Genomic DNA, 25,985 nt, shown 5'->3' on the forward strand with positions numbered 1-25,985 from the left:
GAACTGAAGCACACATGAATACTTAGTGGGGAGGAACAAAAAAATGAAATTAGTACTAAATAATAAGTGGTAAAGCAGAATGCGAGTCTGGGAGAAGAAACAAAATCAACTGAGCCTATTAATGAAATGAAATAAAACTAAAATCTCTTAGAGACGCATTCGGAAGAGCAAAGTTAACAATGTCTAACTAGTGCACTTCTGCTCAGCTGGCGACTTTGTAATGAAATTTTGATAAAATTTGGCATACTTTGTTGAAGTACCCGAATCCTGCATAAACATAAGAAGGGAAAACAAGACTATCAAATCTCTTCTCAACTCATCCTATTGAGTATCATCACTCGACACTTACTCATTTATCATCACATTATATCATGCTTTTGATCACAATCTGAGTTTGTGCAGTTTCATATACCCAGCTAGTTCAAAACTGAGTACAATAGAAAAGGTTTCTCTATCAGAGTACTGGATTTTGAAACATGTTGAAAAAATATAAAGTCTTGAATATTCCATCAATTCTATCGCCCTCAATATGGTCAATCACTATTTTATGGACAAAAAATTAGGTAAAATGAAGTGGAGACTTCATAATGACAGCTAAATTTTGGGAGGTCCTGTCCAACCCCTCTGATTTGCATAAATAATCTACACTATTAATCCATGCCATTATCGGCACTCATTGTCCCTCCCAGTTCATATACACCTAGTAGAAACAATTAACAAGTTAATAGGATCAATGTTAGTGTCTTTGAGCCAACCCCACAATTATCCAAGAGCATTAAATGAGCCAGCACAAAGATTTCTCAAGAGTGTTGGATTGCCCTTAATATTTATATATGACATGGCATTCATTAAGGTCATTGAAGCATGAATCTTGAGATGAATTGACTTCACTCTGTCACTTCTGCTTGCTCCCCCTTGTAAACTCGAGCCTCACAACCTTTTCTATGAAGAACTCCTGCTCCTAAAGTCGCGCCTTGTCTATCTGTACGTCTTGGATCAGAACAGATCACTGTAATTCATCCTTAACTGTGCTAGAAAGTTTGTCTTAAACAATTTATGCTTTCTGAAAAAAGGAAATCATAAAAAAAAATGCACTAAAGCATGGTGAAACTTAAATGATATGGTGAGCTGTGAAATTATTGTTTCTGTAAATAAATTGCCTGTCTTTTCATTGACTTTTTCTCGTTACTTTTCAATGTTCTCACAAGTCAGATACAGCAACTTGCTACTGGTTAATTTACTGGCTTAAATTCTTCTCCATCTAGCAACGGAAAACCGTATCGAGCGGCCGATCCGGTTGATCACTCTATCGATTCATTGGTCGAACTGACTCATTACCAACCTCTGAAAGCGACCCGGCTCGAATCAGACAATGAAGAACACAGACCCAATCTTGGCTCCTTCGATCTTTACTTGCTCTCTACAGCGTTGCCCAGATGATTAAATCTTCGCTTTTCAAGTGGGCATGCGCTGTTTTCCCATTTCAAGTGGTTAGTATTGGAAAGCGACTGCTCCAAATGCCAGAGAGGAGACCGCACAAATGGCTTCAAAGTCATCTTGTGGGTCGTAGTCCTCTCCTCTCTTCATTACTCGGCTATAAATTTGAGGTGATCAATGCTCAAACATATACCCAGAATTTTCTTAGCTTGAATGCCGTAGAAGAGAGGGCAGAGATGGTGTCAAATTAAAATCGTGGGTCATAGTCGTCTCCTTTCCTCCTTTGTTGGCCATAAATTTGAGGCAATCACTGCTCAAGTTATTTTTCTTTGTCAGTCTTGTCCAGGGTGAGCCCAAATGCCGCCGAAGAAGGGATCAAGATCGTTTAAACCCATAATCTGGGTCAAAGTCGTTTCCGTTTTTCCTTGATTCGTTAATTATTGAAGTGATTTGTGCAGTAATGGTAATTCTTAGTCGACTTTTTGCAGGGTAAGCCCAAATGATCAAGAAGAAGAGACAAAGATGGTTTTAAAGCCATATTGTGGGTCAAAGTCTTCTGCATTCTCGCTTAATTCGTCATAAATTGAAGTGATCTGTGCAGTAATGGTAATTCTTAGTCGACTTTTTGCAGGGTAAGCCCAAATGATCAAGAAGAAGAGACAAAGATGGTTTTAAAGCCATATTGTGGGTCAAAGTCTTCTGCATTCTCGCTTAATTCGTTATAAATTGAAGTGATCTGTGCAGTAATGGTTATTATCAGTCGATATTTTTCAAGCTAAGCCCAAATCACCAGGAAGAAGAGATAAATATGGTTTTAAAACCATATTGTCGGTCAAAGTCTTCTCCATTCTTCCTTAATTCGTTAAAAATTGAAGTGATCTGTGCAGTAATGGTTATTATCAGTCGATATTTTTCAAGCTAAGCCCAAATCGCCAATAAGAAGAGATAAAGATGGTTTTAAAGCCATATTGTGGGTCAAAGTCTTCTGCATTCTCGCTTAATTCGTTACAAATTGAAGTGATCTGTGCAGTAATGGTTATTATCAGTCGATATTTTTCAAGCTAAGCCCGAATCACCAATAAGAAGAGATAAATATGGTTTTAAAGCCGTACTGTCGGTCAAAGTCTTCTCCATTCTTCCTTAATTCGTCATAAATTGAAGTAATCTATGAATTAATGGTTATTATTAGTCGATATTTTCCAAGCTAAGCCCAAATCACCAAGAAGAAGAGACAAAGATGGTTTTAAAGCCATATTGTGGGTCAAAGTCGTTTCCAGTCTTCCTTAATTCGTTATAAATTTGAAGTGATCTGTAAATTTGAAGTAATGGTTATTGTTAATCGATATTTTTCAGGGTAAGCCAAAATGCCCGAGAAGAAGGGGCAACGATGGTTTTGAACTCATTGTGGGTCAAAGTCACCTCTACTTTCTCCTTAGTTATAAAGTTCAGTGATCACTCTCTTATGGCTACTCTTAGTTAATCTATTGAAGGCTAAGCCCTCGTCGTTAAGCAGGAAACCTCGGTTCTCTTCAAAATCAGGTGCCTAATCACTGCTGTTATCCTTTTTTCTTCTATTGCTGCCTCCCCTGTTCATGTCCACTGTTCTTCATTCTCTCATGTTCTTCCGGGTTTGTATGTGAACCGATGTGAGCTAACCCAGAGATAAATTCATAGAGCTTTTGGGCACAGGAATAGAAATTACTCTAAACTTTTATAATTCACTAAAATTTACTTTCTCTTTGTTCTAAACTTTGATATTTCTATCCCGATTTAAATAATAAATAATCATTCAGACGTTCTCAGGAGATTTTGACAATGGGCTCTTGTGGTAAAGCTGATCTTGACAATATCACCAGCGACCATGACCAGAAGGTAAGGATCTCCACATCCTGTTCAAGGATTTTCTTATATACTGATTTATTTATAAATTCCTTTTAGGCAATTTAAAAAAATATATATGGATTCTATTTTCTTTTTCCCAGAGGCTTACTGGGTCTATTCCTAAGCCAGGTTGAGAAATTGAGAAGATTGATGGGGCCCATGTCTGGACGCAACCTTCTATACTGTTCTAATGCATGCTTAAGAAGATACCTGGTATCACGTGACTGGGACGTTGAAAAGGCAAGAAAGATGCTCGAGGCCACGTTGAAGTGGAGATCAGAATATAAACCTGAAGAAATTCAATGGGTGGGTGATTCTTCCCTCTTGGAGTTTCTAATAAAATTTTCTTGATTTCTCTTTTTTAGATCATGATGGCACTTAAACTCTTAACCTATGAATTTTGCGGAAATGGGTTTCAATAGAGTTTTGAGGTTGACCCGTCAAAACATTTGATTTTTATTGGAGGAGAAAATGGTGGGTTGTTGGTCATTATCATTAAGATAGTGACTTAATCACTGCTGATTATCCCCATTTGCCCATGATTTTTGCAGGGAACATAATTTAAGTTTGGTTTCCAAATTAAACCAACAAACTGGTGCATAGACCAACTAATCATGGATTTCGATATTAGTTTATTATTTGGTATTAAATTGGATCTATGCTATAATCTGAATCATAATAGAATGCTTTAAACTGATAAAGGAAATTTAAAAAAAAGGTTATCTGCGTTAGTTTTCCTTCTAGTTTTCTAAAAGACTATCGTACTACTCTTATCTGATTATTTCATCTCCAGCATGACGTTGCAAAGGAAGGGGAGACTGGGAAAGCCTACAAAGCAAGTTTTCAAGATCGTGAGGGGAGGAGTGTTATCATCATGAGGCCAAGAAATCAGGTGCACTGAATCTTTTCCTACCAGTGTAGGAAAAATATGGAATGGAGAAAGAAAAAACATAGGCGAGTATAACCACACGATTTATACTTCGAATTATGGCTGGGGGATTTTTCAAAATTTTGAAACTGAAGTTATATTTCCCTGAAATTTGTGATGCTTCTCTTGCTTGATGGATAGGACCCTTTGTCTTCATTCCTAAAAGGCATGAATACACTGAACATTAATTTGGAATTTTCCAGGTTTTAGAAATTTAAGTATCTGTTGAATCTCTGTGATTCAAATTTCTGATGCCTTTCTTGCTACACGGATATGACCCTTTGTTTCCATTTCCAAAACATATGAGTCATACCACGAATTGATGACTGGGACATTTTACATATTTGTTAAATGTAGATCATATAATTCAGAGATATACTCTCTGATGATTATATCAACTTTATATCTTAATTTCGTATGCAGAATACAAAAACATACGACAATCAGATCCGACACCTGGTCTATCTCACAGAGCGCGCAATTCTCCATTTACCACCAGAGCAAGAGCAGATGGTCTGGTTGATTGACTTTACTGGATGGTCTTTCAGGCAATGCGTGCCCATAAAAACTGCAAAAGATGCCGTGGAAATCTTGCAGAATCATTACCCTGAGAGGCTTTGCGCATTATTCTTTTACAATCCCCCCTGGTTTTTTGAGCCATTTTGGAAGGTAGCTATTCCACCTTTCTAACATCTTTAATGCTAAGGTTTATATCCATATTTCTAATACAACTTTTGATGTTTATGGGGTGTTATTTATTTTATCCTTGCAGATTGCTAAGTATTTTGTCGACGAGAAGACATTCCAAAAGTTGAAGTTTGTCTTCCCAAACAATGAAGAAAGTACAGAGCTTATGCGGGCGAACTTTGACTTGGAAACTCTACCAATGGAGTTTGGAGGTAAACTAAGCGAACGTTATGATCACGAGGTGTTCTCCAGGCTTATGTTGAACGCAGACATTATATCAGCAGCTTTTTGGGGAATTGGAGAAGAAAAACAGCCATTACATGCCATATGCTCTTAAGCCATGGGTGCTGTTTTGCTGAAGAATATTACACCACAAAAAGGGATATATGCTATCTTATTATTTGATACCCATCGTATCTAGGGAAGTTCACCATTTTACCCTCTAAGGGTATTTTTGTCATTTCCATTATGCGTGTTCTCCTCCTTAAATAGGGCTGCCCTCCCTTTAGGAGACAAGCCAAGAAGTAAATGGTAGTAGTTGGTTCTCTTCTCTCCCTCTCAGGTGATGCTCTTCCGGCTGCCAACCTTCCTCTGGTGGTGATCTTTCCTGTGATCTCCCTCTCTCTCTCCGAGTTCTTGGTAAGGATCTTACTGCTGCTTCTGCTCCTCTAGCCCCATCTTGTGTGAATAGAACTTCCGGGTTCTTATCACTGTCTTATTGCTTCTCTTACGTTTTTTTATGTAATCCCTTTGGTTAATATGTATCATTATTGTTGAGAAAACGGACCATATAAATATGGACCAAATTCTGCGCACAAAACTTAAGTGTATTATTCAGCTAATTTGACGTCCTATGGAGAATTTTTTATCAACATTATTTGTGAGCAATAGTTTTCATAAACTTCCTTAATCAACTTAACTTAATGACCGGTGAGAAAAATTGTTTGCTTGATCTAACATTTTGGCCAGTGTTTAGTTTAATATTCTTGGTGATTTTTTGAATCTCTCTAGAAATGGCCCATTCGTAGAGATTGATACGAAAACCATTCTTTTTTTTCCTTGAAAAGAGAATTTTCTGAAAACTATTGATATGATTATTTTTTCCTAGAAATGGCCCATTCGTAGAGATTGATATGATTATGATTAACATTAAATATTTCCATTGAAACATATAATTTTCTGTGGCCAGAATGTAGATAACATGTGCTCATACTTAGGATTTTCAGACACTATACATAGAGATTTTTTTTTTGATATAACATTTATCTCGTGCATGTACACAAGCATATTAAAATATAAACGGAATTCATCAAAAACTTGTGATGGATTCTACTCTTTAGTGTTTCAAATGTAAGATATTCTTGGGTAGATGATAATACTGTCATAAATGTCTTATTGTAGCATAATAATATTATTTTGTTTCGAGTAGTAAGTCATTTTATCATTTGCTCCCACTTTGTAGACTTATCGTAATGCGACTTTTTTTCCATTAATAATAATATAGTATCCATAATTAAGTAATTAGGAGGTATTATAAACCTAAACCCTTTTAATTCGAAAAAAGATAGGAATTCAATTATACTGGATCATAATTAGGATTTAGATTGGATCTGTCATCCATGAGGAAGACTTTTGGTGTCTTTTCAAAAAGATTTATTAATTGTCTCCAGTAATTAGTCTATCTTATGAAATTGAGAAATCACAAATATAGTTTAATACTTATAATCATATTTTTTATTTACCTTTTTCAAGAAATTTCCTACCATCTGTTTATTGGAAAAGATTTTCCAGAGGGTAAGTTGCATTTCACAACTCATTTTTAATTATAATTGTATAAAGCTAGACCTTGCCTCTCGTTTGATTTACCTGATCCCTTAGAGTTTTTTACTTACATGGAATCTATATTTCATGAATTCCACAATCAGTGATGAATTATAATTGTATGAATCCATATAAACTATAGAGATATCCAAACACTTCCTTTAATTTAATAAGCTTGATGTTTAGATAATATCTAGACTTTATCTCCAAGTTCCAGGAACTTCATTAAGTAATAAAACATATTCTTGAAGATGACAAATATTGACAAAAATAATGGACAATTAAGCCACAATAGCCCTCTAAATTTTCATCTGCTTAAATTTGTTATAAGGATTGTGTCACATTCCCTTTCGAGTGGTGACCTTTGAACTGAAAATATTAAGTGATAGTGCTATAAGAGTATATTAGATTATTGAAAGGGGCAGATTAGCTCACATTTTCCTTCAAATCCATTGAATGAGCTAAAAAACTCAGATGAGTTTCATCATTGCATTTTATGAATGTTCAACCATGACAACTGAAATGGGGAGTCTAGTTCACAGTTTATTCAAATGCACTAAGTGAACTGAAAACCTGGGATGATTTTCATCATTTTATTTCATGAATGTTATATCATGACAATTGAAAGGGGGATTCTAGTTCACAGTATATTCAAATTCGTTATGTGATCTAAAAAACTGAGGCTAATTTGCAGAAGGAAAATATATGTTTTAGGTCACTTGCTAATCCTGGTGAGGACCTCTCTAGAATTGATCACATTATATTGATTTATCAAAGTATTAAATAATATTTAGGTATAAAATCATTATGGTTTGTCATGAATGAATTTTAGAAATAAAAAGCAGAACAATGTGTTTAAGTTGGATGAATCCATAATATTTTATAAGTTTTTGAAGTCCATATATCTGGACATTCAAGGAGTCCAGTAAAATCGATATTTCTTGTTTAAAGAAAATCAATGGTTGGGAAAATATGTATAAGTTTCATAATTTCATAGATTAATACGTATTGCTTAACAAAGATGACCAATTTTATGAACACATAAAATATGTAATCGCTGAATTATACCTAGGGTTTATTCCACACATTCTTTATTTTTATGCATGTTTATTCATCTACAAGCCAAAGACAATATTTTTCCTAATTATTCATATGACACATGCAAAGCTAAAATAGAGATCCATTTGTAAAAAGGAAACAAGTTGTCAATATAGCAATTCAATGATAATTAAAGTAAGGCTAAAAAATATATACAATGTAAGAGTAGCACTTTTATCAAACAGCTATTCATTTCCTCAATTTATGCTTTCTATAATTTTTTAGGTCAAAATTATTAATAAAATAATATGTATATATAAGTTAATTGTATATATATATATGTATGCATATAGCATCATTAAGAAGGGAATTGATTAAAATTTTCTCGGCAAAGAGGATCCATCTGTGTTTATGTAAACAAAACTGAAGCCTTATTTGAGTGCTTGTTGTGATGAACAACTGATTTCATGATATATTCTCAGATAGTATAACATAATAGTATTCACAAGTAATTAGAGTCAGCATTTATCATATACATAATGTGTACTGGTTCAAAATTTTTAAAATAAGTTAGGCATCAAAACCAAAAGTGAATTCCTATAAGGTACCTTTAATATATTACATAATACCTAGTAATCTACTTAAACATTACTATATTTGAATAGTTATTAGTACATTCGTGTTTATGAAGATATGTTGACATTTGAATAAGTGAACTACAAATTTACCTTATTTTTTTTAATCATAAGGTCCTTCAAGTTCAGTCTATGACATCAACAATCCAAAATATGGCAGCCTGTGATGCATTTCCTTTATCATAGGCATGGATATTGGGTTCCACATGTATCTGAAGTCTTTAGGCTTGAACCTTGCCTAAAAATATGAAGGACGGCTGGATAGGTGGATACCAATGCATGGCTGGATAGGTGCAGGCCCATCAAGTTCTGGTCATACCTCAGGACCATGACTTGTCAATAAAAAGTTGGACGGATAATTTGAAAATTATTATAATATTTCATTATAGTAGTGAAATATAATTTTTGAGATACTTTATAAAAAGATCTCTATTGAATAAATTAATTGGAAGTTCAATAAAGAAAATAATGAAAAAAATCAATTTGGAGGTGTAATTATCCGTTTCTTATTGAAGTTAATTAGTAGGTTACCTGGTTTGAATTTAATAGTGGACAAATTATTTTCCTTTTTCTAGGTTCTAAAGGAGAATTTCCTATATTTTCAAAGGAGATCTTAAAGATGATAATTTCAGTAGACCATTTTTCAAAGTCCTCATACTAAACTTTGAGTATTTTTTTAAAAAGTAAAAAAAACATTTAAAATGCATATGAATCCTACAACATTCATAATACACACCAAGTAAATTTTGCAATTGAACACACGTCACCCGACTGTCAGGAGTGCTTAACCATTTCAAAAATTAGGGACATTTTGTATGGATGTAGGTGTAAACATCTATTAATGGGAATAGGAGGTTATTATTTCATTGAATTGTGTTGATCTTTATTTTGACTTAGTTGGACTGCTTAACAACTTGTGATTTTTAAATACTTAGGACAATGTGAGCGCAAATACTTGTGGAAATTATTTTTTTATGTCAGAAACCTAGGTAGTATTCATTAAAATTGTTTTACCAATAAAAACAATTTTTAGTATTAATTGAATTCACCATGAAAATTTAAAGATGCTCTAAGTTAGGATATTAATATAAACCGTCTAGTATAAATCTATGTCAAAGAATCAAAAACAGGACATTCACCTAAAAAACCTAGATCATTTCCCTCATCTCTCCCATTCTTCATAACGAGCAAATGATATAACGGGACTAACTAAGGAATAATGACGAAGATATGACAGGAGGGATGAAATGTAATCGGTTGACCAAACAGTTAGTCATTCTGTCTCGTCCTGTATTCACAGGCACACAACAGAACAAGACTAACTCTCGAATGGTGAAGATGACTAAATGCGAACTGACGCTGGTCTTGGCAAATTGTATATGATTGACTGAAAGGATGTCCATTCAATGGGGAACAGCACGTCCGAGCCGTGACGGCCCGGACGTGACGGGATGGATGACGATCCATGAAGGACCGTGACGTCACGAAAGTTTCATCACGTCACCTCCCCCGTCACACGTCCGATGATTTCAGAAAAGTCCGTCACGTTTGCGTCACTGTCATGGTTTGCGGCATCCCCGTCACCAGACGGCATCATCGTCACGTGTGAGAGGAAAACAACTATGCGGAGGAGAGAGAATAAGAGGGGCATACCTCCAATTATCTTTCGACGGGATCCTTTTGCGCGTGAGAATTAATGCAGGGACTTTTCTGGAAAATGCCAAGAAATCTAGTTCACAACACCACGTGGGGAAATGTCGGTTGTCGAAAACCTTAAATCTACCAATTTTTAAGCTTTTTCGATAGTTTTTTAAAATCCGTCATGGCCGTCATCCGCGACGGCTGTCCCGTCACGTCACTCGTCTGAGGCCCACCGTCACCATCACGTCACCGTCACAGGCCCCTAATTTTGTCACCATCACCGTCACATCATCCGTCACGTCATCCGTCACGTTGCCGTCACCGTGAGGTGTGATGTGATGGATGATGGCTATTGTTCCCTAGTCTTGTCCCATTTTAACGGGCAGATGACAGAATGGCAAGGATGACGAAAATGTAGACAATTGACTGAACGGATAGCCATTCAGTCTCGTCTAGTCCCTTTCCGTCCCGTCCTTCCGTCCTGAACCATCGTTCGTCATCCGTCATCCATCCATAGTGGGAAATTCAGGCAAAGGCCAGCTACTGTCGACACGTGGACAAGACCTTCTGGTCGAGTTTGTATTATGTGGACCCCACAAATCTTGATCAACCCACATAAGTTTCCCGCCACAGACTAACCGCCGTTGCTTGAAAGCAAGCCAACACACAGTCTAAGTCGACATGCACGGAGAACATGCGCTCTGTGAAGAGACAACCAATTAAAAAGAATCTTTGTTTTCCAGTACGCAGCGATACGCATCCGGTTGTGAACCACGAGTCCGCCATCCGGTTCGAACCGGCCGGTCCACTCATTGGGCCACGTGGATACCCATAAAACTAACTACCCGCCAACGTCAGACCAACTCGAAAAGTCGAAACAGTATTCTTTCTTCGCTCTCGAGCTCGTGATCTCGGAGAAAAAGAGCTCCTCAGATCGCGGACGAAGATCGATCGTTGATCCAGAAGAAGCGCATTGGTAGATCTCGTGCGATTCGCAAGAGTAATTCGTCAATTCTCTCTTTTCCTATCTGTGATCGTCGTTTTTTTGTTCAATTTGGACTGGTTTTTGATTCTCTTTGTTTGACCTAGTTTGAATGGATCGAAGTTGATGTCGCCACCAACCGCAACTGCCAGTGGAGCAGCGGATATCTCGCCTCTTTCACTCGTCGTGGTCCCGAAGAGGTTATTAAAGCCACGAAGCATGAGAATTCTGAAGCGGCCGTTCGCAGCGCTGCGGTTCTCTTTTGTCGGTTCCGCACCGGAAGTTTGTTCGACTTCGGGATCTGCCTTGGAATTGATCGCCTTGAAGCGTCCGTCTTTTTCCAGAGTTGCCTGCTTCTGCTCTCCCACGGGCGGTCATCATCGCCTTCACTCTATCAGAGGTAGGATGATTAAAGCCGTCTTGGCAGTGATTGGTCAATGGTGGCAGATGTCGTCAATGTAGTTTGTGGCTTTGCGTGTTTCTTGCCCTAAATTTAATTGTTTGATGTGTTTTTCGGTTGAAAGGATAATCAAATTGATACGGAATATTCGGGTTGATTTTTCTTGCCGTTTCTTTATAAGGTGGGGGTATCAACTCGCATCTCTGTCTCGAATGTGCTTCGAGTGCTATAGTTATACACCGAAAAAGCATGTATTTTTTGTATCTGCATGTTGCTTTCCCGAATATTAAATTGTTTGAAGTGTCTTTCGGTTGAAGAGAGAATCGTATTCATACCGAACAATCTGATTGATTGCTCTTGCTAAAGAGGGGTATAAAATCGCATCTCTTTCTCGAATGTGTTTTGATTGTTATGATTATACACCGACAGACAATAAGTTTTTTGGTCTGCGTGTTGGTTGCCCCGAATGTCAAATTGTGTGAGGCATCTTTGGTTGAAAGGAGAACTAAATTCATGCAAAATATTCTGACTGGTCGTTCTTACAGTTTCTCGCTAAAGGGGGCATCAAATCGCATCTCTGTCTGTAGTGTGCTCCGATTTTTTGGACTATATTCCGGAAAACGTAATTTTTGGATCTGTGTGTTGCTTGCTCGAATGTTCAATTATGTTAAGCGTCTTTCAAGTTTTAAAGGAGAATTAAAATCGTACGAAATATTCTCATCGGCCAATATTTTCAATTTCTTCCTTAAGAGAGGTCTCAACTCGCACTTCTATCTATATTGCAATCTGATTATTATGAATTATACATTGGTAAGCATGTTCTGCGGCCTATCAATATTTTTTCATCTTCTATTTTTTGTGTCGCCAATTTCTCGTATGCATGTTATGAACCTGGCAGGACATTCAATGTTTTACACGTTTGTTGAATGACATGATTGGGCAAACTTTAATAAATATCAATATATTTTTCTTTATTTTCAAGGTTCTGAATAGAGCATCATGACCTCTCAGAATACATGATGATCTTCTGTAGTGCCTGTCTTTTGATAAGAAATTCAGAGCTCTCTCTTGCTTTCATTTATTGTTTTTGTTTGTAACCAATCGCACCCGTTTTATTAATTTTGATTCTCGTCCGTTATACTCACCAGGAGATAAGGACTTTCCCACAATGGCTAGCAAGGGAGAGAATGCTTCTCTTACAGTGGACCATAAACGTGATTTTGGTAGCAACGGTAACCATGTATGGTCCTCATCTGAGCGTGGAGAAAGGATTGCCTTGGGAAAGCAAATATTTTGTAACAGGTCCTTGAATATGAAAAATATCGTTGCAGTCGGGTTTGACATGGATTATACTTTAGCACAATACATGCCTGAGACTTTTGAATCCTTAGCTTATGAGGGCACTGTCAGAAAGCTTGTATATAACTTGGGATACCCTTCAGAGGTACGCTTCATTTAAATTAATTCTAGATTGACCTACATATACACAACAGAATCCATTGTGCATTGTTTTGTATCTATTTTGTTTAGTTTTTCTTGTCCAAATAGTTATATTCTCCTCCTCTTTCCATCTTTCAATATTTTTTAGCCATAATTTGTCTTATTTCTTTGTGATATTTATTTCTTGTGCTCAACTATAGGTTGTTATGCCCTCGCTTCCAAGTTAGATTTTTTTTGTGATTCGGCATGCAAAATAAGCAAACTTGTATTTACAGCTAGGTTTATGCCATTAAATTCTAAAAACGGGATGCTATCTGACCTTTTGCATGCATTTCCTATGCTTCCATGTGGCGTTCTTAGCTATAGAATTTTGTGCACCATGTTCTATTTCAAAATTTTTGGAGCATTGAAGTGAATCAAATATAATTTTTTTTTGAACTATGTGAATCAAATATAATAATTCTCTGAACATAAGTTTTGTTTTGTTGGTTGCCAGATCACTGTCCTCTTCTTTTTTCAGTTACCTCTTGGGAGTAACTAAAATGACACTACATCAGTTATCTGAATTATTCCATATTTTACGTATCATTTCTTCGAAAAAAAAAACTTTTCGTTCTTATGTCTTTGTTCTGCTAGATGAGCATGGGAGAGCTCCCCATATTACCTTCCCAAATGTCCCTTGTGGAGACTGCTCTGCCTCATACCAGGAACAGGAAGAAAATTTCTTTGTTTGGGGGTTTCGTAAAGACAGCCAAAGACACACTCTGGCCAGAACACCAGCTGAGGCCTACTAAACATTATCTCTCCTGACTGTTCTGTGAAGTATGATGGCTTAAATCTACTTCACTGGACTTGATTCTCGAAGGACTGGAACATCTTGACCACCTTACTAGGGTGGCCGATTCGGAAATTCAAACTACAAAGTATGGAAGTAGGAAAAAACTCTGGTCCACACTTGGCTCCTGGGCAGGGAGCGATTCAAGAAAATTTGTTCCTGAAGACTTCAAAGGTGATTCGGGATCATGCATTCCACGGTAGCTCTGAGCAAGTTATTGACAGGTGTATCTACTGTTGGTTACTCATGCTACTAACTTGTTGCATGGGTATTAGGTCTGGGAGGAATATTCAGCTGAACTGATCGCACCATGGGGGGAAATTGACCATCATCAACTGATAAAGAACCCTGATTCCTAGGAATGGCAACATGTGATGAAAGTTCATCTCCACAAATTTCTCATGGGTCTTAATATGGAGTATGAGACTCTATAGAGCCAGATCTTTTACTGGGAGAGAGTTTCCAACCTTGAAGAAACAATAAATACTGTCCAGGAGGAGGAGATGAGGCTACATATGCTGGCAGAACCTGGCAAAGGAGAGGCAACACCATTTGTGGCTAAGAAGAAAGATGGAAATCAGTTTCTTCTTGCCACCTCAGTGACAGAGTATCTACGACAGCCAACTGGATAATCAAATCAGGACTCAGCAGGGATCTTTAAGGTCCCGAGGGACATAATGTCAAGCTCGTGAGATTGGTATCTGCCCAGTCTTTTGGTCTCTTCTGCATCATTGCCTACGACAATAATATCGTCAACATAGTTGAGTAGGACAGTTGATTCCCATCTGTGCCATGCTTAAATATCATGTTATGATCCTAATTACTATAGAGGTACCTGAGCCATTTCACAGACCACATAAACCTCTCAAATCTAGCACGAGGCAATTGTTTGAGACCCTATTGAGCCTTCTTCAGTTTACATACCACTTGTCTCTCATGATATAGCTTGTTTCCAGGTGGAGGAATCAAGTATATCTTTTTCATCAAGTTCCCCATGTAGAAATGTACTCTTGATGTGATATTGGTATATCTCCCAGCTAAAATAGGCTGAAAGTGCAATTAATATCCTTAATGTATTCATATTTTCAACCGGTGCTAATGTCTCAAAGTAGTCTATCTCATATGATTGAGTAAAGGGTCTTCACCTGCTGGCGACTCTACTAAATCCCATGTATGATTGTCTCACAGGGCCTTCATCTCACGGTTCATGGCTTCTCTCCATTCCTGTGTAGATAGGGCCTCCTCTACTGACCATGGAATGACCACATCCACCAGGTTAGTAAGGAAAGCCCAACTCCGAGGTGGCAATCTGCTTAGGCCAAAGTAATTGGACTTCAGACAGGAAGTCTTTTTTTTACTGCTCCTTACACCTTTGCAATGCGATAGGCCAATACAACTGATCTTTCTGAGTGGTTTAATCATCTATATCATTCGCAGGCTAAGGTTGAGAGCCTCTCGTCAGCCTCTCGGTAACCACCTTCAGCTCCTCTACGCGCTTCTTCCACTGATGGAGACTCAACAGTCATGGATCGACCGAACTCAGGCTTAACCTCTTCCAAAATCCTCTCTCCGGAAAAAATACCTTCCTCTGATGACTCTGTGCTTGTTTGAGAGCCCTTCATTTCAAGATTTGAGGAGGCCCTCCTTGACTGTGTTCTGTCATTTCCTGGAGACTTTGAATTGCTGTTCTGGAAAAAGTATTCAATCTCACCAAAGGTTTCATCTGCTGAAATAAAAGATTTATCAGATGAGGAATTGAAACATTTATAACCCTCCTGAGATAGAGAAAGAGAGATTAGCCAACCATAGAACACTTAATGGCTCTTGGGTCAAGTTTACCATTCCGTTGACTGTGGACATGGTCACATGCCACAGAATCAAAAACTCTGGGCTTCAACACTGACTTCAGATCAACATGTCCATATGCCCAACAAAAAGAGGAATCTACTGTTCTTACCTGCCGACTTCTTTGGAATTAAAAGGTCCCACTGAACGGGGGGATTTTTGGATGGTTACTGTTAAGGAGACAAATTATGACCAGAGCCCTCAGGAAGCGTCAGTTCCTGGACACATCAGTGGGACTGTTGATTCTGCATATAAATGATCCAAGGGAGGTTCATCTAAAATCAGCTAATCAAGTCTTGGTGTACCCGAAGAGAACTGTCGGGCAAGGACTTTTATTCCATCAAATTGGTGATTTGCCATGGAACATCTACGATGATGCATACCTTGTCCGGTCAGTTGTTGATTGGAGGTCATTGGAGGTAGTTTGGTAACGTGGCGGAGTAAGGAGCAGCTGCTTGTTGCAAGGTCAAGTGTGAAGTCAGAACTCAGAGAACTTGTCTGGGTCATATGTGAAAGACTGTGGATTAAAGGAATCCCAACAGAATTGAGGATTAGGCAGTGAGAGCCAATCAAAGTCTATTGTGATTATAAGTTAGCAATTCCCATGTCAATGACTCCATTCGGCATGAGAAAACAAAACATATTGAGATAGGCTGACACTTTACAATGGAAAAGGTGGAGGCTGGCATCATTACTATTGTTTCTGTTGGATCTGTCGATCAGATAGCTGTTATCTTCACCAAGGGGCTACTGGGCTGGGAGTGCACAAGCTAGCTACCAAGTTGGTGACTTAAGTGTATGCACTGAATGGGAATGAGACAAAGGAAGTAGGAGATTTTATGCATATATTTAAATACGCAACTATACAGCTTCGATTTTTTTTGGACTTTTAATCACTTGGTTGGGATGACTATAGAAGCTTCTTCCACTAGTTTATTTAGTCCTTCTTTTACTTAGGTAATCAAGTGTCTTTTTTTTGCCGGCATTTTCATTTCTAGCTTACCATTTTCGTGGGCTTTTTCTTTATTTACAATTTCTTTATTGTTACACTATAAATGTACCCTGTAAATGGACATTTTAGTCTATAGTGATTGTCATATTGGCAAATATATTATTTGATGGAGTGTATAGTTCGGTTGATTTCAGTTGCTTAGGTGGTCGTTTGACTGGAAATACATGGTGAGGGGCCTCGTCCTTGATAAGAAACGAGGAAATATCTTGAAGGTTTGTCTCTGACTACCGTTTCATTCTTGAAGATCTCTATATTTTTTGATAAATCGGTGAACGCTGTAATGTTTCAGAACTTAAATGTTTCAGAACTGGGAAAGGCCTTGTACAATTTCAACTGCATACTTATTACCTGATTTGATGAGTAACGATGCAGAAGGTGGCAGTATGAATTATTTGGTTCTACTCAGTATAATATTTATCATTAATCAGGGGCAAGTCTCTTGTCTACCCTGACATCTTTAAAAATATGAATCATTAAAAAAACCATAGGAAAGCCCTTTTTCTTTTAAAAAAACAAAGTGAAGCTCTTTATTCCGTCATGTACCATGTACTTGAAGACATTTAGGTCTACCATAATCATGCATAGTCTTTTTCTGACTAAGTCTGCCATAATCATGCTTGAGTGAAAGAGTGGACTACGAGGTCAAATGAATGTATCCAGTGCATAAAACAGTTCCATAATGATCTTACCTCTTTACATTTAGACAAAAAATTGAAGTCAGCATTCAGGAAAGTAGTCTACGGCTGTGTTGCCACGTTTGACTCACAGATAAAGAGACATATTTCTTACAGTAGCCTAAAGCCAATTTTTTTAAAAAGTTTTGCCTAATCCTATTTTATTTGACCCAAGGGGTTTGCCTTTTGATGTGGTTCTTTGTCTCTGAGTGAGAGACAGGGATGAGAAGGGGCAGAGGGAGATGAGAATTCAATGTCCAGGGAGGGAGAGACTGGAGGTTAGGAAGACATTGGGTAATTGGCAAGAAAGGGACTAAAAAAGGAAATAAACCAAACTATAAGGGAGGGGTAGAAAAATTTTAAGGGGATGGGAAAGCTACATAATTTGCTGAAAGATATCAAAACATCCCTAGAGGGTTCAGGGCTTATATCACCCTCCAACCTCAAATTTAGTGGAATGCTAAAAGGTAACTTAGAATTTTCCTGTCTAATTTACAATGGAATGCTCCGTCAAAAACAAACATGGTTGAAGTCCAGAATCTCCTTCCCTTGGTCTTCCTTGCATTCTTCCAATTAGTTTTTTCTGTCGGGGATTCAGACTATTATCTAATTCATAACTGTCTTGACAAGAATAAAATTTTTTGTTATTTATTATATCATGGAATGTATCATGCTCTGTACAGGGCACTGAGAGCAGCAGGACCGAAGCATCCTTCCAGTTACTCATCAACTCATTCTTTTACTTTCAATCATCTGTGTTTTGTTGTCATTGTTAGCCAGGTTTCTTAAGTATTTATCTTTTAGATTTCTTCAAAAAAAATTATCATTCAGAACTGTATAAGTTTTCTGCCGCCCAGAAATAATTTTTGTGACTGCTGATTCCAAGGTAACTAGTAATTTATCCAAACACTTGAATTGATGCAATTTCATTTTTCTTTTCTTATTTCTGAACATGTTTCTAACAGGCAGAGAGCTTAGGGATTGTTTAAAATTCAGTATCACATTTGTTATCATCAAGAACGGTTTGAACAACCAAACTATTTTATGGAATAACGTTTGCTTATTGGCATAAGTTTCATTTATCAGATGGACCGTCACAAGTATGTCAAAGTAGCATATCATGGATTCAAGGAGATGTCTAAAGAGGAAAAAATTTCCACGTATGGGAGCACCTTGACGCGAGATGCATTTGATGAGCCGGATTATGCACTTATTGATACTCTTTTCTCTCTGGCTGAAGCCTATTTGTTTGCCCAACTTGTGGACTTCTCTGAAAAAAATCCGGGCAAGGTCCCACCTGGCACCGAGTAGGTACCATTTCGGTATTCATTTCACTATTTATGATTTGCTTAATTTTTATTTCCTCTCCTTTGAAACTTAATTATACATAGTTTCCTTATTTCTTTTATTAGCTGTGGTATTGTTAGTCTTGATCTTAAGTATGATGCTCTCGAGGAACATGGGAGTGGCCATGCAACCTTTATGCAAAGCTTCCTGGTCTACATTCACCTCGGAATGGAATCATTTGTTGGATTATATATCTTACGGAATGAAAACTACCATTCTGGAAATTATAACTTTTTTAGAAGTTCAAATGATTCACATGCATGTTTCACGCCAGATATACTTGCATCAACTTTATTAATTTTCATTCGTTATTTAACTTCAATTGAAAATGCAGTGGTCAGTATTCTACGTTTGATCCTAATGGTGAATCTAATTTCTCTATAATTATCTTCTCATGCGTTTTAAATTAAATGTTTATTTCTGTATTATGCAGTTATAAACAGATGTACATAGATGTAAGAGCTGCAGTTGACTTGTGCCATCGAGATGGAACTCTCAAACAAATGGTTGCGGACGATCCTGGAAAGTAAATAAGGATGGATCTTTACCCTTCGTTTGTCATACAACATATATATTGATTGTTTATATTAGGGAAAATTCTGATGTTTTTTGATGAATTCTCTCTTTACTTCCCGAAGAATCTCATATGTTTTTTTTTTGAAAAGAGAATCTTATATAGTATTTCCCAAAGTTTAGGTCACCAAGTTGCCTTCACCGCGGAACCATCTCTTGTGCCTTCACTGGTTTATTTTTTCATAAATACTTCGTTGCATTTTTTAGTTGCGATTAAAACCCTTTGAAATATGGTTTCAGAACCAGTTATCTTACTCAAGATTGTTGTCTTTTTACTCAGATACATTAAAGAGGACTTATCAATTGTACCAATGCTGAAAATGCTTAGGGCATCGGGTCGAAGTACATTCATGGTTACCAACAGGTGCTACTTCTACCTTGTAATCCATTAACCATGTTTATTTTCGTTTAGATTCCATCTGTGGGATATGTTCCACAATTGAAAGCTGACCAGAAACTTATCATATTTTCTCGTGCCTCGCAGCTTGTGGGACTACACAAATGTTGTTATGAATTTCCTTTGTGGGAACAAGAACTTCAATCATGCCTCCCCCCATATATTTGATTGGCTGGACCATTTTGACGTGGTTATTACGGGAAGGTGCTCATTCGTATTTGAGTTTTAATTTATTGTACAAAAATATGTGAATATTGTGATATTATCACAAATGAATATCTGGCTCCCACAAAATGAATTTTCTTTATTACCTGATTGTCAAAACTCATTTGGGTCACTTATAGTATGTGCCCTCTTAGAAAACTCAATTAATATTAAAGAGACACAGGTGTGGAATCCTTATAACCCCATAGCCACTTCCGGCAGAGAAATAAAAAAAAAACCAGTAATAAGAAGAAAGGATGGGTTGAAATATAGGCTGACTGAGAGTTATCCATGGTGGACCTCTGTGGTTTCAGTTTGGTGACATGATCTTCTTATTACCTTGGACACTTGTCTTCCGGGGGATTGGAATTTTGGAGGATGGGTTGAGAAATAGTTTTTTCTCTTTTTTTTGTGAGAAGAGGGTTCTTAGGTTTGCACATCAGTCTAGTTCCATATCGTGGAATGTTTCATCTTAGATTATACTTGGTTCATTTCTTGGGGACAACTATTGATTGATTGACCTCACTTCATATTTGTTTTCTTACAGTGCAAAACCAAGTTTCTTTCATGAAGACAATCGTGCCAATCTCTTTGAAGTTGATCCTAAGTCAGGGATGCTCCTCAATACAGACAATGGCAATATCATTCCCCAGGTATAGGGAAATAGACATTTCCTCTTACCATGTGATCCCTCCTTTCTCTTTTACTAACATTATCTGCTTGTCCTTTTATCTGCTCAAGATTGGATCAACCTCAACAAGTTCTCCTGCCAAGGAACTGAAAAAGGATTGCAGAGTTTTTCAGGTAGCTCTATGGTGACTTAGGTTTCTTGGCCTCCATATCTTATCTTTGTCAGCTGGTACTATAAATTTGAAGAAATACCATTTATTTCCTTATTCTGCCTTTGCTTTAGGGAGGCAATGTTCGTCATCTCCATAGATTGCTCTCTATTGAATCAAGTTCTCAGGTATTAGCTTGTTTATAAAGATTAATTTTAATAGAGACTACAAATCCTATTTTCATCTCCTTGTTGCATTTTATCTGACCTTCGTTATGCTGAGCATTGTTCTATCAAAGGTAAGCCCCATCTAAAACCTCAAAAACGTCTCTACTTTTTTCTCTTGCGAACCCCTTATGTTTCAAATGTCAACTTTTCCCGCTAATCCAGAAGTATGCTTGAGTTACACCTTGTATCTGTATGCTTGAGTTACACCTTGTATCTGTATGCTTGAGTTACACCTTGTATCTGTATTCTACAGACGAGTTCCTCCGAAAGAGAATCAATCTTAATTAAAATTTTGAATTTTCAGAATGGGGAGATAGAAGAGAAACTCACAAAAATGTTTATGCCTGCCCTTCCTTGTTCTGGGGAGGGTCCTTTGTAGTGTCTTTTGGGCGTGGGTCCCCACATGCTGATTGCTTATTGGATTTTTTCGCCCTGTGAATGTACACCCCGGATGTATCCTATCAGAAGCTCCTGAAATATTCCGGCAAACCCAAAGTTGACGTGAGAAGATTCAAATGCCTTCTAATGGAGCAAACCAATCATCTGTTGAGTATTGAGTGGATATATCCTGAACCCATCGATGGTTCTTTGACCTTTTCCTACCACTATGCTTGTTTCTGTTGCTAATTGGCAAAATGGTTAATGGCATAATTGCAAGAGAGCTCACTTGGACCAGTGTGACAAGGATAACAAAACTGTTTATTTGAATCCCTGCTTGCTCAGGCAGCATGGGCCAGCCAATCTTTGACAGGGGTAACTTTCTCCATTGAGGAGACCTTCTGGGACTCAGTACGGGATAGCGTGCCCAGGGGGCAAGAGAAACGAGGATGGGCGTTTGCTGTGCTCTGGGCCATATGGCTGCACCTCAACGAGGTTGTCTTCAAAGGACGATAGGCATTGCTAGCCTGCGAAGTGCACCATGTGGCGAGATTACCCTCGGTTTGGTTCAGAGGGAGGTGAACAGAGGGTGTGGGAACCCCTTGGGTCTAGGCTGTATTTAATAATCATATAGGGAGGTCCACTGATCTTGGGTGACCTTCTCCCACCTCTTTCAAAAAGAAACGAACCTCTTTATTGTCAAAAGTGCAATAAAATCTATTATCGTCGAAGATTACCAAAATATTACGTGTTGTACATAAAAAAGGAATATTTGAGATGTGATTGGCAAGATAAAAAACCTTCAAATTTTTTAGCAATGAGGCGTAATTTACACTTTCTCTGGCGATAACAAGTTTTTTGTGAGAAAATCTTCTTAGCTAATTTGACCTTTCTGTCGTTCCTGATTATGGGCATTTCTTTATTTTTTTTCTTAGGTTTTATATGTTGGAGATCATATCTATGGGGATATATTGCGCAGCAAGAAGGTTCTAGGTATGTTTTCTTTCTCAAAGGTACTAATTTCTAGGTTATATCTCTGGCATGATTGATGAATCTTTGCATAGTTTGGCTTGTATTGAGTATTTTTTGTTGGAAATGTCTTGAAATTCCTCGACGTTCTCATGAAAACGGACACAATACCAAATGTCTGAAGAAAAATAACATTATTGGCATTTTTGTTGAATCTGTCTGGTGGAAGCTGGTGTATCAATTATTTTCTCTTCTTAATCATAAAGCTACTATCATCAAATTCTTGGAACTTAGTCATCATATTTTATTGCTTGCATACTTGTCCCAAAACAACTCTTTATCAAGGAAAGTGTCTAAATTTGTGTGCTCTACTTTCGTTATAATACTGAGGGGGATTAAAGAGGAAAATGTCCAAATTCATGAGCTGCACCCCAAGGTTCATGTTTACTTTCCGTAGAGTTTTCTAACATCCAGAAATAAGTTGACAGAGTTCGTTGTTATTTTTGCAAATGACATAAACCTTTTGTTTTTCAAATATTTCATTCTTCAATTTCTTTTTTGTGCCTTGGCTGCCTTAATGCTTGGATATTTGATCTGATCGATAAAATGAACGATTATTTGAGTCTATGATCACGAAAGCCACAGACTGATCTGACAGTAAAAAATATTTGACTTGCGATTGATTATAAAGACAACTACATTCAGGGAAAACAAGACGTGTACTCAACTCAATTTAATTCATTCTGATACCGGCACCAAATGGTTTACCATTGATTGATATTAATTCATTCTGATATTCTGCAAGATATCTGAATAGTTATTCGTAAATCACGGAAAATATCGATCGTAAATTATTCACCAGATATTGGATCAGATCAAGTCTTTCAATCTAGCGCAATCTATGTGATTGATCAGGTTGACCCTCTTGCACAATTACAATCAATGACACGATCAGGAAAATTTAACCTGATCAAATCCTCTGCTTCAATTATCGATCAAATATTTTGACCAGACATTGATTGATCCAATTTGATTTTATCGCTAACCCAAATTTCAAATAGCTGACCAGATTTTGATCTCTAACCCCAATTCAATTCGATTTGATCCAATTCGAAATAGCTACATCTTCTTGATCAGTAACCTTTTTATTTAGGTTGGAGAACCATGCTTGTTGTTCCAGAGCTCGAGAGGGAAGTGGAGCTGCTCTGGGAATCAAGAGACCTGAGAAAGGTGCTCTATTATTTTTTCTGTCTTGTTCAATGAGCGTTTAATTACTGGACATCTAAGAATGCTTTCTCTGGAGTAACCTTTATGCTAATTGAATTCTCTGCTGAAATTATTTTAAACATAATAATGATGAATTTAGTTTTGATTCTAATAGAAATGCACTGTGTGAGTATTAACTTTATGCAACCATCTCTTCATTTGATCAGGAACTTAGAGGGCTTAGAAATGAGCGGGATACTATCGAGGACAGAGTTCATCACTTGAAGTGGTCACTTAAGTAAGGATTTACCTTTTACTTTTGATTTGTGCATTTTTTCTCCCAAAGAATGCAAATTCAATGGTTTATGCTTTTTAAAACACTGTGGGACATCAGAACGGGAGGGTGGAGCAGGATTGTCCTGTTCCGCAAGTGGACCAGTAAAATATAATGAAAAATGTATAGGCCCTGTGATAATTTATTTACCTTATTATGAATAGATTTAAATTAATTTTTTAATAAAATTGATTAAAATATTAATAATTTTATCGGTGGGGTTAATGTTTCATCCTCCTGGGAGAAAAATATCTTCGTCTGAACATTAAGAGGCTTGGTTTGGATGAAAGGATTGTCCCATCCACGAGGCCCTAAAATCTCCAATGAAAAAAATATGATTACAAATAAAATATGCAAGTGGTATCACATAATAAGGTTATAAATGTATTTTTGGCCTCTAAGTTCGTCGTCGTGCTATTTCAAGCTGGGTTTTTTGGAAAGAACGATACGGTCATGATCCTCGCTTTGAAGCCAGACCATGTTCATTTTTTATACATTCAGAATTTATTTTTATGGCATTTTGTGGAAATTTCTATCACTTCATTGCAAGTGTACCCAGATTAATAATAATGCTTTAAATCTAACAAAGTAGTAAATTTATCATCTCTGATTCACTGTCTTTGCTGGCGTTTCTTAGCCAGATTAATAATAATGCTTTAAATCTAACAAAGTAGTAAATTTATCATCTCTGATTCACTGTCTTTGCTGGTGTTTCTTAGCCAGATTAATAATAATGCTTTAAATCTAACAAAGTAGTAAATTTATCATCTCTGATTCACTGTCTTTGGTGGCGTTTCTTTAGGTTTGGAGCCCTTGATGATGAAAAGAAGCAAAAACTATCCCATGAACTATGTGAACTAGAGGTGCCTTTTGGTCTACAGACTGCTTTTTGTTTTCATAATAATGATGTGAATTTATAGAATAGTGACATACGTACAAATAATTTTTATGTTCCCAATTAATAATCCTATTTATTTTGGAGTAAAATCTGAGATTTCAAAAGAAACTGAATTCTCGTGTTCTTATACCCGTCAAATGTAGGCCAAAAGAGAGAAAGTTCGCAGTCTTCATCAACATGCTCAGCGCAACTGCCACCAAAAGGTTGGTGGCTTCTTTGTCGCTCTTTAATCGCAGGGATCCTTACTTTCTATTTATTTCAGTTTCATGTATAAAAGGATTAAGGACATCACCATCTACTACATATAAATTAATATTTTTATTTAATTTTTAAAATTCAACAAATTTTATTTCTTTATGCGGCAGTTCCACAGTGTTTGGGGGCAACTTATGAAGACTGGTTTCCAGAACTCTCGTTTCGCGCATCAGGTTTTTGGAACTCACCATTCATCTTAATTTATTTTATTTTTTGCAACATTTCCTTAAAACTTTGAAGAAATTTGGCTTTTTTCTTGTAAAGGTGGAGAGATTCGCCTGCCTGTACACTAGTCAAGTAACCAACCTGAGTCTCTACTCTCCTGACAAGTACTACAGGCCCAAGGAAGACTTCATGCCCCATGAATTTGACATCCTTCCACTATAAAAAAAAGTGAGAGATAATGAAATCTTTATCTCAATTTTTTATATATTTATTTCAGAAAAAAAGTCAATCTCTGAGGCTATTAATCTCATGCAGGTTCTTCCATGTGGAACTCTGTTTTGCACAGAAGCAACAGAATCATAATATCCAAACTTGGATGTACATAAATTGCATGGTATGGCCCATACTTTTATTCTCTGATGTGTAAATTCTGCAAGGGGGAGGGGCTTACCTGGTGTTGATATTCTGATTCTTCAAGCATTCTCTATTTTTCCTGATTTAAATAAGTGTTCTGGAAAAATACAAAAAGATTTGATGCTTTGATGCATGTTGTGATCCACTTGAATGTGGGAAATGATTTGCAAATTTGTATTGGAGTGTTACTTGACCACAACTATAATTTGTAGTGTTCTTCTTGATGGTTCCTTTTTAATCAGAGGCTATCCCAAATTGTGATCAAAGAGGGCTTTGTATAAGATGCAGTCTGTTAAGATGAGTACCGAATTGTGGCGTTCTTCATCTATGACAACAAAATTTTACTGCTATACAAAAATATTTCTTAGTGCCATTTACACTTACATTGCAATTGTTGATTTTTTTTGAAATGCCATATAATTATGTGATGGTTAAGCAAGATCTAGATGAGGAGCCGTACAATGATACACGTTGCTGTGAAATAGCTGATCTAGTGAGATGGATGATGCTAAATTATATTGGGGAAATATTACTTATCCTTGGATCTAGGTCCAATTAATAGATAATAATGAAATATAAAGGC

General features: G+C 37.0%; 2 protein-coding genes across 19 annotated transcripts; both read left to right on the forward strand.

Moving 5' to 3' along the window:
* The first annotated feature begins 1,375 nt into the window (after positions 1-1,375).
* Positions 1,376-5,805, forward strand: LOC144707915 (phosphatidylinositol transfer protein PDR16-like). 17 transcript variants are annotated; one of them, XM_078581191.1, is made up of 10 exons: positions 1,627-1,784; positions 1,926-1,978; positions 2,069-2,121; positions 2,791-2,841; positions 2,914-2,976; positions 3,241-3,309; positions 3,448-3,624; positions 4,112-4,210; positions 4,670-4,915; positions 5,019-5,805. In XM_078581191.1, the coding sequence occupies exons 6-10, from the start codon at positions 3,253-3,255 to the stop codon at positions 5,268-5,270; spliced, it is 831 nt and encodes a 276-aa protein (XP_078437317.1). In that variant the 5' UTR covers positions 1,627-1,784; positions 1,926-1,978; positions 2,069-2,121; positions 2,791-2,841; positions 2,914-2,976; positions 3,241-3,252; the 3' UTR covers positions 5,271-5,805. The 17 variants fall into 17 exon arrangements, with proteins under 17 accessions (XP_078437315.1, XP_078437312.1, XP_078437308.1 ...); XM_078581189.1 differs by lacking the exon at positions 1,627-1,784 and adding an exon at positions 1,376-1,607 and having other exon boundaries at positions 2,791-2,976; XM_078581182.1 differs by having other exon boundaries at positions 1,625-1,845; positions 2,791-2,976.
* A 5,110-nt stretch (positions 5,806-10,915) lies between these two features.
* On the forward strand, positions 10,916-25,650 carry LOC144707543 (HAD-superfamily hydrolase, subfamily IG, 5'-nucleotidase). Of its 2 annotated transcripts, none has more exons than XM_078580714.1 (19): positions 10,916-11,068; positions 11,158-11,450; positions 12,599-12,894; positions 16,717-16,794; positions 18,343-18,563; positions 19,037-19,129; positions 19,457-19,540; positions 19,661-19,777; positions 20,325-20,430; positions 20,519-20,581; positions 20,691-20,744; positions 22,097-22,154; positions 23,284-23,360; positions 23,564-23,634; positions 24,473-24,533; positions 24,712-24,771; positions 24,934-24,996; positions 25,088-25,216; positions 25,304-25,650. In XM_078580714.1, the coding sequence occupies exons 2-18, from the start codon at positions 11,177-11,179 to the stop codon at positions 25,208-25,210; spliced, it is 1,899 nt and encodes a 632-aa protein (XP_078436840.1). In that variant the 5' UTR covers positions 10,916-11,068; positions 11,158-11,176; the 3' UTR covers positions 25,211-25,216; positions 25,304-25,650. The 2 variants fall into 2 exon arrangements, with proteins under 2 accessions (XP_078436840.1, XP_078436841.1); XM_078580715.1 differs by having other exon boundaries at positions 10,930-11,044.
* The last annotated feature ends 335 nt before the right edge of the window (positions 25,651-25,985 follow it).

The sequence above is a fragment of the Wolffia australiana genome, chromosome 9 (assembly GCF_029677425.1).
Source record: "Wolffia australiana isolate 7733 chromosome 9, ASM2967742v1".
NCBI lineage: Eukaryota > Viridiplantae > Streptophyta > Magnoliopsida > Alismatales > Araceae > Wolffia > Wolffia australiana.